Below are 16,202 nucleotides of genomic sequence, written 5' to 3' on the forward strand. Positions count from 1 at the left end.
CTGTGGCTGCATACTGCATACTACAGTTGCAGTCAGTATGCAGTATCCTCTACATACTACATACTGCGTTTGACAGTAGTATGCAGTATAGCTATGCAGTTCGATCCTGCAGTATGCTGCGCCAGGCATGGCTGGTTTCCGGTTTTGTTGTCTATGTTTTTGTTTTTGTTTTTTTTATTCGTACTAATTTTCAGGCAATTTTCTTGTACTTTTCACAAATTTCTGCCAAATTTTGGTAATTTCTTCTGAAGTTGTTGATTGCCTTATTATAATGCTTTTATGAGATCCGCGCTGCCAGCCGCTGTGTCAGAAATCTGCTCTGGAGATACGAGCTGCCAGCTGCCCTTTCGGAGATCCGCGTCTCACTGCGCTGCTGTTGGACAATCAGCTGTTTATCTGCGACAATGCCACATGGTTATCAAATTCTACAGTTGGGTAGTAAAGTGGATATTTTTTTTGTTTTAAACTGTATGTCAAATTATATATAGTTATATTACTTGATATATAAGTAACTCAAAATTTATGAGACCACATATATTTCCTTATTTATTTCACACTATATACACTTTTTTTGTGTGGTAGACAGAGTTGCTACTTGCAACACATGTTCTGAGCTCAGCTGTCAGTAAAACGATAAACGCTGCAGCACTAAAATCACAGAGATCAGTTTAATATCAATCAGTGCCGTTTATACAAATCAAGTTTCAAAACACACATTTACAGTCAGATTTTTTTTTAAGCTAAACTTCCATTTTTATAGAACTACTGACAAAAGTAACGTAATCAGGTAACACTGTCTATAAAGACCACATCTATAATGCATTATGAAGGCATTCACAGTGAATTATAATGCATTTACAATGCTTTATTAATACACTCAAACAGTATACAGTATTCTAGTGTATGGTATCACTTATAATGCAGCATAGATTCTTATATTCATGAAAATCATTTCACTTCACACTAACAATGAAACATTATGATGAAGCATAAATTGTTATAAATGCATCAATATGTACCTCACTTTATCTAACACATACTGAACTGACCTGAATATAGGACGATGCCCCCTCCTTTTTCAAAAAAGATTTTCTGAGGATCAAATCTTATTTTGAAAAAGAAAATAATTTTTTATTTCAAATTAATAAAACACAACGAAAATAACAAGAGGGTCTGTTGTTTTTAACTTTTAAATTAAACCTTTTAACTTTTTAAAAACTTTTTTCAAAATAAAATAAAATAAAATAGAAACATAGTTGTCAGATTTTAAATTACACCAAAAACCTGTATACCATATTGTAAATGAATGACTTGAGGTACTTGTATTTTAATGCATTATAAGCACCATAAGTCAACCTCTAGTTGATAACTAGTCAAAAGCATCCACAAGACACTTGATACTTAAAAATCATTTTAAGTCACATCTATGTTTTATAACTCATGACATAGTGCATCCATAAGCATAATGTGTGTTCATGAGTGTATTCATGAAGCATTATAAATGCATTATAATTCACTATGAATGCCTTCATACTGCATTATAGATGTGGTCTTCATAGAAAGTGTTACCCTGAATCACACTGCACAAACACACACACACACACACACACACACACACGTACACAGTACACTGACACACTGAGGCTTATTTACATATAAACACACACACACACACACACACACACACACACACACACACACACACACACACACAGAGTCTCACATTGTGAAGTTATTTACAGGTGCTCCGTCATAAACCTAAATACGGAATAGTCCTTTAAATGTTATAATGCTTTACACTGAACCTGCAGGAGCGCACAGACTCTGTAAACAGACGCTTTAAATTCTGACTGTGAATCACGTTTGATGATTTATGACTCGTGCCGTCGACTCTCGGCCTCATGCAAGAACCTCTTCAACAAGAAAAAGAATTCGTCCCGATTTGAAACATTTTTGGTTTAAGTGTATTTCCTTGGAGACATGCCTGCTAAACTGCAGTAAAATGTTTTATCCAACAAACGAAAAGGCTGTTTTTTTAGTGAGTTTTTAGCTGACAGTTAACTTTTCACTTCTGGCGGTTGCATTTAAAAATCCTTAAAGTGGTATTTATTTGTGAAGACTATCTTACTGAAAAACATATGTTAAGTATCATAAATGTTTGTTTAAATGTCTATTTATAATAAAAATTAGAATCAAACTTTATTTTTTTGACGAGGGAAATAACTGCAAGAAAAGATATATGATGAATCACTTTTTTGTGTGATTTTTTTGAGTGACGATGTAAAAAATACAACAGATATTTGAAGATTCATTCAAAAACATTAAAGAAGTTTTGAATGTGAGAAAATAATATAAAACGATATTCAGTTCTGGTTATGAACAGGATAAACTGATCAAGTTCAAACCACAGACTGTTGACAGACATGAACAGCTCCCCCAAAGTGTGTTTGTTTAGTGTGTGTCGCCCCCTGGTGTCTGTCTGCAGTATAGCTCATAAAGCCCGCCCCTCCATTTTAGTGAATGGTCATAGGCCAAACTAAAAACTCAAAGTACACGCCAAATAAATGTTTCCCAAAGTTGGTTTCTGTCTCTGAAGGTAGTTCTCATCGCCCTGATGTTTGTTCAAGAGTTTGTTTTGATGAAAAGTTCGGCTTTAATGAGGTAATCAATTATTCAAAAAGGGATTTTCCAACACGATTGACAGCCGTGACAGCCAATCACTGCGCTCGCATTCAATGCAGCTGCTCGTGATTGGTCGTATGGGTGTTTTGGCGGGAACTCCACCACCGTGGATATCGCTACTGCGAAGAATCCGGCTCTCAATGACATCACCATCACAAGACAGCAATGCCCGTATCTCCGATGTTTTAACCTTATTTAAGCACGGTGGGGGTCAGCCGGGGCGTCGTCCATCTTTATAATCAAACTATGGCTCAAATGAGTGATTAACACGAGCGTGTGCAGCGCTGACAGTTTGGTGAAACCGACTTTGAACCAGGGCCGGCTCTTGGCATAGGAGATATAGGCGGTCGCCTAGGGCGCCATCTGCTGGAGGGGCGCCGCCAGTCCCCCTTGGCCTCGAGGGAAAATAATAATAAAATAATAATTGCCCACTGGCGCCCTCACTTAGTGTTTTCTGTATAGAAAAAAATATATATATTAACATTACAAATAAATAAAGAGTGACATGTTCCTAAATTATACGTGAGCAGGTGATGTGTCGTTATTGGGTGCGGAGGTGCAGGTTAGGGTTAAATTGGGTCGAGCCGGCCCTGCTTTGAACAATAAAACGTTAGAGAGAGAGATTTCTAAAATAAAACAGTTGTTGCATGAGGCCGACGAGCTCTGACTCCGAACAGCTTAAACTTCATGATGGTCTTCACATGCTGTGATAACGGGGACAGCTTTGACTCCTCTGAGGCTCTCTGCGTGTTAACGTGTGCTGAAACCTGGACCGCGTGTGCAGACGCTCCTGATCCTGAAAATCAGTCGCTGTGAACAAACTGAGGTCAGAATCAGGCTGTAAATGGTGACTGTGTTTCCAGCTTTGTGTTTCCTGGACTGACGTGACTCTGAGTCAGTCTGCAGTCTGTGTTTGACTCGCAGAGCCTCTCAGCACCAGAGTTTAACTGTGCGCGGAGGCTCGTCCTCAGGTCACGGGTCACTTCCTGTGTGTGTCTTATTGTGCTCTACGCGGTACCTCGAACGCCTCGCTGCTGCTGTGAAGTACAAAATGATGTCACGAAACCAATGAGACACAGAAACTATCACTGTACAAATACATTTCATATTTTACAGTTTTCCTCCCGCGCTGACGGCTGCTGATGGTGCGCGTGGACGCCGCGGTTACTGGATGCCTCTGAACAAACACATCGCAAACACCATGGCGAACAGCTGCGGAGACAACGAGACTGATCTCAGCGTCATTTCACAAACATGAGTCGGATCACTTTGGTGTGTGAATCTCACATTTATAGATTTAATGTTGAAAATCTCTGATAACTGACGTTTGTTTTTGTCCGTCACATTAAAAACACAGAATAAAACATTCGTTTTAATCTAAAGTGAGAAAACACAGAACCTACTTCGATGGTCAGCACCACGATGGCCAGAGCTCCTGCTGTGTAAATGTACGTCTCAAAGTAGTCGACCAGCGCAGAGTAACAGCCCTGCAGGAATCACACACACACACACACACACACACACACACACACACACACACACACACACACACACACGATTACACAACAAGTAGTTTCAACCAAGTAATCTGATTGGTCAACAAGACATTTAGAACAGGCTTAAATATGTATAACAGCACAGCCTCTTCATCACGAAAAGAAAGATATAGATACATTTATTTATAGATATATACACACACATACATAAAGATATATGTGTTTGTGTGTATATCTATATATAGATACATAAATAGATAGATATACAAACACACATAATGATATATGTGTGTTTATGTACAGTATATACACCTACCTATCTATCTATCAATCTAATTTTTTTATCTATATATACACACACAAATACACATACATACATGTTCACACTTTAAGGTAATAAAACATTTTTCGTTTCCACGTTGAAAATAAAGAATCAGAAGTGAAACTGAAACAAAAACACGGGTCATTAAAGTCAGATTGATTCGCAGCTCTGTTGTGCACCCTGACAGCGTGTGTATTCAGAGTGTGTGTTTTGTGTGCTGACCTTGTTGTGTCTGAAGACCACGCTGCCGCTCACACACTGCTGCACGCCGACGTCTCCGGGGAAACCGTTCCTCTGGCAACAGGCCTCAGGGACCGTCTTAGTGGGGTTGAGGAGCCTGAAGAGACTCTCCTCGAAGTCCTCGGGACCGCTGACGCCACAGCAGTCAAACTACAGAGAGAGGAGGAGCAGGAGCAGGAGGAGAGAGGAGAGAGGAGGAACAGGAGCAGGAGGAGAGAGGAGAGAGGAAGAGCAGGAGCAGGAGGAGAGAGGAGAGAGGAGGAACAGGAGCAGGAGGAGAGAGGAGAGAGGAGGAGCAGGAGCAGGAGCAGGAGGAGAGAGGAGAGAGGAGAGAGGAGAGAGGAAGAGCAGGAGGAGAGAGGAGAGAGGAGGAGCAGGAGGAGCAGGAGGAGCAGGAGGAGCAGGAGGAGCAGGAGGAGGAGTTAGACTGATGTTGGGTGTTGTGGCGTCAGTGTGCAGGTGTGTAGAAACAGAGTGGAGGTAATAACGTGCGTCGTCACCGTGGTCATGATGGCGTTCCAGGTGGATGTGAAGACGTCGGTGCTGTTGTTGCCTTGGTAATGACGTTTCAGCTCCCTGCTGAAATACTCTCTGGTCAACTGCAGACACACCCACAAACACACACACAAACACACACACACACACACACACACACACACACTTCTTTAACCCTTTGAAATCTGGATCGACGTCACTTTTTTTGTTCAGTGTTTCACAAATATTCAATCCTTTGAGTCCTGATCAAAAATGAAAACATGAAAAGGTAATAAGCAGCTTGACTTGGGGCTGTGCGGAGAGGTCGTCCGCTGACTGGAAGATACCGAACCCCAATTTGCTCCCGATGCCGCGTCATCGGAGTGCGCATGCGTACGAATGGTTACGACCTCGTAGGTAGTGAATGTGACGTGTCCTGTGAAACTGCTGCACAAGCACAGTCCGTTTACCATTTACAAGATATCCCCCTCAAATTGTAATATTTAATAGTTTTGAGATTTTTTTTTTTTAAGCTCGGGAAATTGGCCAGAAAACTAGATTTAAAATGATCATAATTATATATTTAAAATTATGTTACAGAATTATTATTTTTCTAAGCACTTTTTTTCAGGTAATTTTCTTGTTTGTTTTTACTTTTTACTTCTACTTTTGCCTTCTTCCCATGCTCTTGACAGAAATCAAGTCAGATTTCTTGGGTTTCACGGGGTTAATAACGGACAGACAGACATCGGCTGCTGTGGTGCAGATGCACTTTCTTTCCACTGATGATGAACCGATCCAGAGACTTTACTCACGTGCTCCCTGAAGAGGAACGCCAGGATGGCGGCTGCCAGCTCGGCCAGGAAGATGAAGAGGATCAGCATGAAGAACTGAAACCAGCCAAATATATATTGAATATAATAGCAATAATAATAACAACAACAACAACAACAACAATAATAACAATAATCATAATAATCATAATAATGTGATTCTGTGTGGTGGAATAAAAGCTGAATAAATAAAAACTGAACAGTAATGAAATCACGTTCCTCTAGATGGTGCTCTTGCATTGTTTCACTGTGTTCTTACATAACTCACACACACACACACACACACACACACACACACACACACACACACACACACACACACACAGATTTTAGGACTTAAAATCTGAGTTGCGCACTTTGGACATATATGATGACGATTGTGTTATGGACGATAATAGATATTAAACAAAGATATTATTGATCACAAGCAAGAAAACAATAACAAGGAATTTGTTCAAAACTAAACCATCGACTACAGAAAATTGAGTGTTAGAGAGATTTACTGATGGGAAGAACGAGCGTCCGGCTTCCAGATGTTTTTGATACGACAAAAAACTTTAGACTATGTAAATGTGTATATAAATATTAAAGATATTTAAGACGTTCAAAAGATGTAAGTGTGACACAGTCTCGCATCTAAAGAAAATATGTGATCGGATGATGCACTAAGAGATTTTACACAGACGGGGATTTTGGGGATTTTGCAGATTAACTGAACTGAAAATCCTACTTTCATTGTTCTTATAAAAGGTGTCTTCTTATGTTGACAGTCGTTTTGTCAGTTGGCACATAAATATATAATCCATAAACTTCACGTTTTAGTGGCCTCGACTCTCAGCTAGCTGCTCTATTTTAGCAGGAATAAGAGAAAAAACGCTCCAAAAATTAAGATTTCTCACTACATTTTTGGGTTTTTTAAAATTTTTTGCACATCAGGACAAGAAAAAGACGGACTGAAGACAGCTGGACTGGGTGTATGATGCCAAATACTGGAGAGTGTGCACCAGCTGAGGTGAACACTTGAAAACGTGTTTGTTGTGTGGCAGAAAAAGACGCTCAAATGTTCTGATGTTTGGATCAGTACCATCGAACCCAGCGGCGCCCTGTGATCAGCGTATAAAAACCAGAGACTCACGAAGAGCAGCAGACATTTGTTCTCCCTGATGGCGCCGCAGCAGCCCAGGAAGCCCAGCAGGAACAGCATGCTGCCCATGGCCAGGATGACGTAGACGCCCGTGAACAGCAGAGGGTTCGCCGCCACGATCTCCCTGAAGCCCATCGGGTCCACCAGCACCCAGACGCCCACGCCCAGCAGGAAGGAGCCGCCCAGCTGGCAGAGAGGGGGTTAATTATTCAGTCAGAAGATGATCCACCTCAGATGTTCACGGCACTGAGAGCCGAGGAGGACGAGAAACGCTCCGCTCCGGTCTTTGTCGGTTTTTATCTTCTGTTTTACGGCTTCATGTTTCTCCATTGAGACTTCGACGTGTTTGTTTTACTGTTGTTTTTATGTAACATGAGTCAGCAGGTGGAAAAACTGGAACATTTACAGTCGGGATGATAACAATTAATCGACTGATCGGTGGTTAAGAAACTCACCAAACGTGACATTTAAGTGATCAGTCGATAACTTATGAAATGCTGTCAGAGATGCTGCTTTTAGCTTTAACTGAAGAATAAAAACAGTATATTTGATAATGTTTGAAATAAGGTTATGATTTTCTTTCAATAACAAATAAAAGATTGTTTTTTTCACAGATTAATCGATTAAGGAAAGAGCTTTAAATTTGCAACCCTACGGTTAACGGTTAAACCCGATGAAGCCATCAGACAGAGCTACAACAGTGTAACCTCTGTTTTATTAAACTGAAGTTTTAAAGATTCAAAGTTTGTTTTCTTGAGATTTTTCTCAATAAACTGTTAAAAGAAACTGACTGAAAAGTGAGCAGTCGAACGTGTATTCAGTTTTCTATGTTTTTCCACGTCTTTGTGTGTTTCTGAGCACGTTCACGACTCAGCTTCTTGAACAGAAAGTCAGAAATCAGCAACAACAAACTCACCAGACTCCGTTTAAATAAACAGTCATTCATCGTCATTAAACAAACTACATTCAGAGCTGATATAAAATAAATTCAAACTCACAAAACTCTTACAGAAATAATCTTTCTGCTGTTTCAATAATCACCAGCTCTGGTTTGGTTGAGTCTGGTGGGTTCGGTGAAGGTGTTAAACTAAAAGGATCCTTTCCATAATGTTAATAACAATCACCTAACAAAAACATGGAATAACAGCGTCCAGGCTGGAAAACACAAAAGTTTCCCTCTAAAGAGACACAGTGAACGAGGTTTTACGTCCTGCGATATCTGTTCACTACATGGTGGAAATGAAAAATGAGTCGTCTACAGTTCACAGCAGCAGCACAGTCGCCTCAGAAAACACAGTCAAGCTCTGGTAAAAACCTGACAACAGCGAAAATAAACCCGTTTTTACTGCGATTTTCTGCGTAGATTTTGATTAAATTATTTAATGAAGCTTATAACCTGGCTGAGGAGATAAAGCTGCACAATCAATGACTTCTTTAAATCACTTCTTAAAACTCACTTTTACACACTTGCTTTTATTACATTTATTTATTTATTTTTTCGCCTTTTTAATCTCTTTCTCTAATCATTTATCTGCTCTTACTCTATTTATGTGCACCTCGTCCTTCCTGTGTCCTGTTCTCACCATCTTTTCATCTTCTTTCACTGTTCATCTACTATTCATCTGTTTTTATTATCTTATTTTTGTTATATATATATATATATATATATATATATATATATATATATATATAAACTGTACATTTATGTATTTGTTTGTATTTTACCTGGCTTTTGCGTGATCTGTCTGCTTTATATACTTTTATTCCCTTTATTTGCTTCATTCTTGTTGACTCTTTTCTATTTGTTGATCTTTATTTTTATTGTTCACTGAGCTCCTGCTTTTGTTTTGTCATAAGGTGCTATATAAATAAGGTAATTTTTATTAGAATTATTATTATTATGATTCTTAAAACTTTAAAAGGTTACTTTTTGTATTTTGACTTGTTGCGTTTGTTAAATGTTCGATATGAAGCTCTTTTAAATCATGAACGACCCGGAGTCATTTTTATAACTTCACTGGACTGTTTTTTGTTTGCAGCCTAAAGTAAAACCACAGAGGAAGAAAAAGAGTTGAACTCACAAAGATGAAGAAGTTGAAGATGAACATGAGGTACTTCATGCAGCTGAGGCAGTCCCCCTCCATGGCTGAGCCTCCAGCTGAAACCTCCCCCTGCCCCTGCACACACACGCACACATGCGCGCACACGCACACACACACGCGCACACACACACACATGCACACACACACGCACACACGCGCACACACACACACACACGCGCGCACACACACACATGCACACACACGCACACACGCACACACACACATACGCATGCACACACACACGCGAGCACACACACACACACACGCACGCACACACACACACACACACGCACGCACGCACACACACGCACACGTTAGTCACATCATTTTTGAACATTCAAACAGTGAAACGTCTTGTGTGTTTTTCAGAGTTTAGCTCATATTGAATTTCACTGATCACAGAGGAAAGTTTTGTGCTGATCAGTTTACATTCAAACATTCAAACATAAATATACAGTCACGTCATCTATTAGTCCATCAAGAGAAAATTCATCGTGCACTATTTTAATAAGCGATTACTTGATTCATTTTTCCAGCAAAAATCTCAAATACTACAATATATTACAATTTCCACTCATTTTTACCAATTACTTTTCACAACATTTCCATAATATTCACCCCATTTTCATGACTTAATTTTAAGTAGTTTAAAATGTGTAAGCCTTTATGGCGATACCAGCCATACATTATTACACACAGGTGCTTAAATGTGAGTATTTTCTGTTTCCCTCTGTTTTAAATCATTGTTCATTTAACATCTTTAGGTTTTAGATTTTTGTTCAGACAAAAGAAAACATTTAAACATGTTACACTGCAATCTGGCACTTTGTGCTGAGCATTTTTTCACAATTTTCTGTCAATTTATAGATCAAGATCAATAGTCTAGTAGTAGAGTCTTTTTAATAATAAAAATAATAACAATAATAAACTTTATTTTTAGAGCACTTTTCATACAAAGAATGCAGCTCAAAGTGTTTCACAATAAAAGTGCAACACAAAAGAACAAGATTAGACGATCAAAAGACGTGATGATAAACAAGTTATGAGTCAAAGTAAAAAGTACTGAGACCAGTAAAAACAGAAATTATATAAAATTCTGCGTATCATCTACATAACTATGAAAGTTAAGTTTATGTTCCCTGATGATATTTCACAGGAGCAGCATATACAAAGAGAAAAGAAGTGGACCAAGACAACTTCCCTGAGTGACACCGAAGTCATATTTATCTGATATGTAATCACCGACAGTTACAAAAAAACCTTCCTACAGTGTCAGATTTGGACCAGTTCAAAACAGTCCCAAACAGCCCGACCGAGTTTTTCAGGCGATCGGTGAGAATATCGTTATCAGCGGTGTCAAAAGCAGCACTTACGTATAAAAGGAAAAGAACAGAGATTTTAGTGGCATCAGTACTGAGGTCATTAACATCTTTAATAAAGGCCGTCTCTGTACTACGATGAGCCCGGAAACCACACTGAAACATTTCAAAAATGTCATTTTCAACCAGAAAATCATTCATTTGGATAAAAACAAAGTATTTTGCTTAAAAAGAAAGATTTGATTTTGGCCTATAATTACTTAAAACCTTTTGAGTTCATTCATCAGGATTCATTAAACATTAACACTAACTGAGAATTGACTCCAGTATGAACTGAACAGTGTGATGAGCAACAGTCTGTTGTAAGACTCGAAATGGACAAAAATATAATTTGATCAGTTTACATTGTATATTATTGTAAACAGGAAGCTGGATAACTAATCATCGGGGTTTTATGGTGAAGGGGAGGGATTAAATAAGTGCATACTTCTTCCCGCTCCTTTTCGGACATGTAAACCAAATTATGTAAATTGTCTCTGAGGATCTTTTATGTGCTTCTTGTTTTGTGTTATTTTTTATTTGGCTGTGTTTTCATTCTTGTATCATTTCTCTTTAGATGTCCGAAATAAAACCAAACCCAACAGCGCGGGTCTCCATAAAGCTCCTGAAGCCTCTTTAAATAAATCTGGAGTCTCGATATGAGCAAACACGGCGAGCAGGACGGAGAAACGCGCAGTGACACATCGTCAGCGACAGTTTTTCAGTTGTGAGGACGTGACTCTGACAGCCTGTCCCCGAGGGACCGTTTGACACATGCAGGGGCGCCGACGGCTGCCGAGGAGGACATGTTGGTGTGAGAGGGGCCATCAGCGGGGGTGTGAAGAGGACCAACTGTGCACTTATGGTCCCTGATGGTGTTTACCAGTAAAAACTAACATGCAGCCACCTGTCACAGCCGAGGGGACGGCGAGCGCTCCGGTTTAATAACCGAGCGTTTAATCACTCACTGACTCTGTCCAGTTTATCATCACACGATCATCTTAAAGGTCCTTCTCTGTGATCTGTTTTATTGTGTGCAGGTTTGGGAAACTCCGACAAAAGCAGCCGACAATCGTTCTGCATATTAGGAAACAGAGCAGTAAAGATAATGTAGGATTTCCAGAACAGATTATTATAAAACCACAGACCTCTTTATTTATGGATCGCTCAGATTTAAAACTGCACAGACCATGTTAGACAAAAAAACAACTTACTTCCTGGACACATCCAAAAAGAGTGCGAGAGGACAGTTATTATTTGAGAGGAGAGCACGATTTAAACAAAACTCGCGCATCAGTCTGTGGGGTGAATCTGTGTAAATGCAGCTCAAACAGAGTCGGACAAAATCCGCTTTAAAAAGATGGAGGTCGAGGTGAACGGGTCAACAAAACATCTGACGTCACTGCAAATCTCTGTCCATTTCACCACATTCTTGTGTAACTCTTTTGTACCTTTAACTAGTTTCTTGCAGATTTTGGGTCGTTTCTTCTCTTGTTGCTCATTTCTTTTGTGACAGAAATCAAACCGGATTTCTGGTTTCAGGTTTTAAAGGCTTAAAATGCAAATTTAAACAAACAGGCCTGAAATAAACTGCAGGAAAAGAAATGTGACACTTCAGCTTGAAAGGTGAGATTTTCTCTGAGATTAAAACTAACACTCGTCCTCTGACGCTCCTTTTAAACAGCGTCATCACGACCAGTTAACATCAGTAACTCCAGTTTACGCGCCGCCTCGCTCCCCGTCAGAGCGCGCCGAGCTCTCGGCTCTGAATCTGTGTTTACTGCTAATTTGAGCGCTCTGTGAGGAGCTTTTACTTTGATGGAGTAAAACGCCGGCGCTCCGCTCTCACTGCAATTAAACACAGGTTTTTGTGTCAGCTGGTGCACTCTGGGTAATTGCTGCCTCTTTGGGCGAGGTCAGGGTTAATAACATTAAAATAAGAGCGTGTTAGTCCGCACACGCTCTCAGCATTATTAGCACGTCTTTGTAAACCAACATGTCGGCACAATTACACAACAATCACAATCAGGCGCCACGTCTGTGATTATCCAACACAAAGAAAACGAGAAAACATGAACCGTCAGAAAACATCAGCAGAGACAACGTGATGACTGTCTCATTCACCGCGATCACAAACTGCTGCCAGCATCACGAAGACGCAGGCGACAAAAAACAAACAGCTGTCACAAGTTTTCACAAGTCTTATGACATTATTACATTTCAGCTGTTTTAGAAGGAAAAACTGTCTGTAATTCATCATCAGCTGCAGTTTAAAACGCTGCTGACTCCTCACCGTGACCTTCGTGAGACCGACACGCTTTTCACGTGAAAACACACGACGTCTAAAGAAGGCTGTAACATTCTCCTCAGCACAGCGGGACACGTCTCCTGCTTAAGACACGTGTCCTGCTAAAGACACGTCTCCTGCTTAAGACACGTCTCCTGCTTAAGACACGTGTCCTACTTAAGACACGTCTCCTGCTTAAGACACGTCTCCTGTTTAAGACACGTCGGAGACGGAGACACATTGTCTCTTTATGACGCTGGTGTAAACTTTCTCTTTATCGATCAAATGAGAAGCTCAGACTCAAATTTAAGAAATAAGCGACTGAATATTTCTAAATGTTGAATTTGAAGGATGTTAAATTTTAGAGCATGTGAGTCGTCCGGACGACCCAGAGGACAGAAAAACTCAATAGGATCTCGTCTTTGTCCAGCACGTTGACTTCGTTCTGAATCACAGACTTTTTCTGTGTACTTTTAGTGGGTACTTCAGCTGCCTTTAAAACGTACGTACAGAATGCAGTACGCACACAATCAGGACAAACTACCTCTTCAAAACACTGCAACCTGAACTTTAACACCACTTTTTTTTTCAAATATCCGTTACCACGGAGACAAAATAAGTCACCATTCGCCAAACTCGGCACAGACAGAGTTCAGCCGGCCGACCTCTGCTGTCGTTACCGTTATGTTTTACTCTGAACCTCATAGATTGTAATATTTCATATTCATTAAATTAGTCTACACGTTTTTTTCTCCGTCTTTGATATTTTCATCTCTTTATCATTCGACTGATCATCAGTCACTTGAATGCGCCGTCATCCGTCACTGCGGCCTCCGTCAAGATGTGACGTATCTGCCGCTGTGCAGAGGATTGTGGGTAAAACAGCAAGAAAAGCACGCCGGCTTTTACACGGCAAAATCAGACCGGATTTAGTACAACATCCTGGTACTTTTGGCATACTGCAACTGATATACTAGGACGTACTAAATGTTTTTTTTGCCATACTATAGAGTACAGCAGTATGAGTACTGGAACTCAGCATGTGTCTTTGACATCACGGGTACAGTTCCCGCTCAAAACACGCCTGTGTGGCTCACAGCGACTGCTCGCCGGAGATCTGCTCACACTCGAGCTCCGAACTGAAGCTATGACAGAACGACTGCTTCATGTCAGATTTAAACACCTCATGTGCCGTTACAGGTGTGCTTTTTTTTAGAAATTATTTTAGATGTGGAGCGACCTGTAGCTCACAGGGGCCCCACACAGGTGCTGTGTACGTGCCGCGGCAGCCGCAGGTTTGATTCCAGCCTGCAGGACCTTTTGTGTCCTGAGATCTGTTGGCTCCCTGACGAAGGCTGCCGAAACACGTAGGAGTGTTTTAAGGTTCATCATGACCATGATGTTGAAATAAAGGAATTTTAACATTTCAAGAGAGTGCCTTTGGCATTTTGGTGAGTTTTTGGTGTAGAATTTCAAAAGAACAGTCCAAAAAGGCAACTTTTAACATGTTGAACAATAGCTAACTATAGTGGGGTTCGTGTTAGGGTTTGGGGTCAGGGTCAAGGTCAGGGTCAGGGTCAAGGTCAGGTATTCATCGTTCTAAATGTCAAAAAAAGTCGTATTTTTGGAGTTTTCTTTTTGATGGTTTGATTCCAGCCTGCTTAATGCTTGTCTTGCATGCATGCTCTCCCCCTTTAATAATATATCTCTCCTATATAGTAAAGGTTAAAAAATGCCTGAAAAACAATCTTTGAAAATAAATAAATAAATAAATATTTCATTTGAAAAACTGTGATCAACCTATTTTAATGTGTTTACTTCTTTGGTGACTTCTCTTTGTCTGTTTTTGTAATCACAGCAGTTCCTCTCTGATTATTATCACTGTTTCTTTCTCTTTAATCACGACAGATTATTGACAGACCGAGCTGTAATTTCAACTAAGAAAAGAGAAGAAGCCCGTTTTATTGGAACATTTAGTACATTTTGGGTGTTTTCTTGCAAAATAACTATTGTTTTGAACACGTAAATGAATCTTTTGTGGAGCCTTTTTTTCTTTTCTTTTTGCCAAAAGCACATTTATCTGTTTTTTGAAGCACTGCAGCAGTTTGTTTTTCACCCCGAGACACCTGAGTGACTTTAGTTCAGCCTGAACAATCAGAGGTGTGTTTGTGTTACAGAGATGCAGGTCCCTCTCATCCTGTACCTCCCACACACACACACACACACACACACACACACACACACACACACACACACACACACACACACACACACACACAGTCCCATTCAGCAGCTGTGGCTCTTTTCTAAAATAGGTCTGGGGGCAGCTGGGTAATTTCACGCAGCCAAACGGCGAGCGGACACAGATAATTCCCTCTGCAGTCGCTGGTCGGACTCGTCCTGCAGCAGTTTCCTGCAGGCTGCAGATCCTTCAGGTGTTTGACCCGCTCACACTGTGACGGCCTGATTATACAGCTCATGTGCACGTGTTAGCATCTGCTCTGTGTGTGTGTGTGCGTGTGCGTGTGCGTGTGCGTGTGTGTGTGTGCGTGTGTGTGTTGTACAGCCTAAACTTAACACCTGCGTTGACTCACAATTATCAAACATTATCAGGATAAGCAGAAACATTATCATTAATGCAAAGTTGTGTTTGTTTCCACCAGATGGATGTTTTTATTCATCTCTGCAGCTTTGAAACAGATGCTTCCTCTATATTTCATCCTTTTAACTCTAAATTCTCATCATCTTGGTACTCGGTCACAGATTGTTGCTCCACGTTCCCCAAATGAGAACTGAAAAGATGTCGTTCTCTTTAGTCCACTTTATACACGATATCATCTGCAGAGGCACTTAGACTTGGACACTCTGCCACCATTACAGCTGATCTAATGCCTGTTTTCATCATTTGTTTTATTTGAGTGTAAATATTTTTAATAATGAAATATTTTCCTTCCACAGTGACACTTATTGGTTGTGACTCCTTGATTAGCATTTATAATCCAGCAGGAGCCCGCCGTGTGGAGGATCACTCTGTCAGCACTGAAACCAGATCCCAGTGTGAATCCCCAGTCCTCCCACAGACACACTGGGAAACCGTTTCTCCTGCAGAGATTACCCAGCAGTGACGGACGCTCCACTCCAATAAATCACAGAGTCACACAGGCCGAGAGGAAGAAATGTGTTTCCTCTGATGGCCTTCATCCATCAGAGCTGAGCAGCAGTGAGCGAGGACAGGAGGACAAACCCGCAGGATTTCATCTCTCT

At 40.5% G+C, this 16,202-nt stretch overlaps 1 protein-coding gene across 4 annotated transcripts in view; it reads right to left on the reverse strand.

Annotated features, from left to right (window-relative positions):
• Positions 1-649: 649 nt before the first annotated feature.
• Positions 650-16,202, reverse strand: part of LOC121964508 (tetraspanin-18B-like) — a 35,091-nt gene continuing 19,538 nt past the window's right edge. For 2 of the 4 annotated variants that reach the window (XM_088077497.1, XM_088077558.1), the window contains exons 3-9: positions 9,273-9,368; positions 7,183-7,377; positions 6,030-6,104; positions 5,241-5,339; positions 4,723-4,890; positions 4,086-4,169; positions 650-3,894 (exon numbers count right to left, since the gene is read on the reverse strand). In XM_088077497.1, the coding sequence (XP_087933623.1) occupies positions 3,847-3,894; positions 4,086-4,169; positions 4,723-4,890; positions 5,241-5,339; positions 6,030-6,104; positions 7,183-7,377; positions 9,273-9,368 (765 nt within the window). In that variant the 3' untranslated portion in view covers positions 650-3,846. The remainder of the gene's footprint in view (positions 3,895-4,085; positions 4,170-4,722; positions 4,891-5,240; positions 5,340-6,029; positions 6,105-7,182; positions 7,378-9,272; positions 9,369-16,202) is intronic. The other 2 variants (XR_015776588.1, XR_015776584.1) reach the window with 2 other exon arrangements.

The sequence above is a fragment of the Plectropomus leopardus genome, chromosome 1, assembly GCF_026936395.1.
Source record: "Plectropomus leopardus strain MGB_pleo_1.0 chromosome 1, ASM2693639v1, whole genome shotgun sequence".
NCBI lineage: Eukaryota > Metazoa > Chordata > Actinopteri > Perciformes > Serranidae > Plectropomus > Plectropomus leopardus.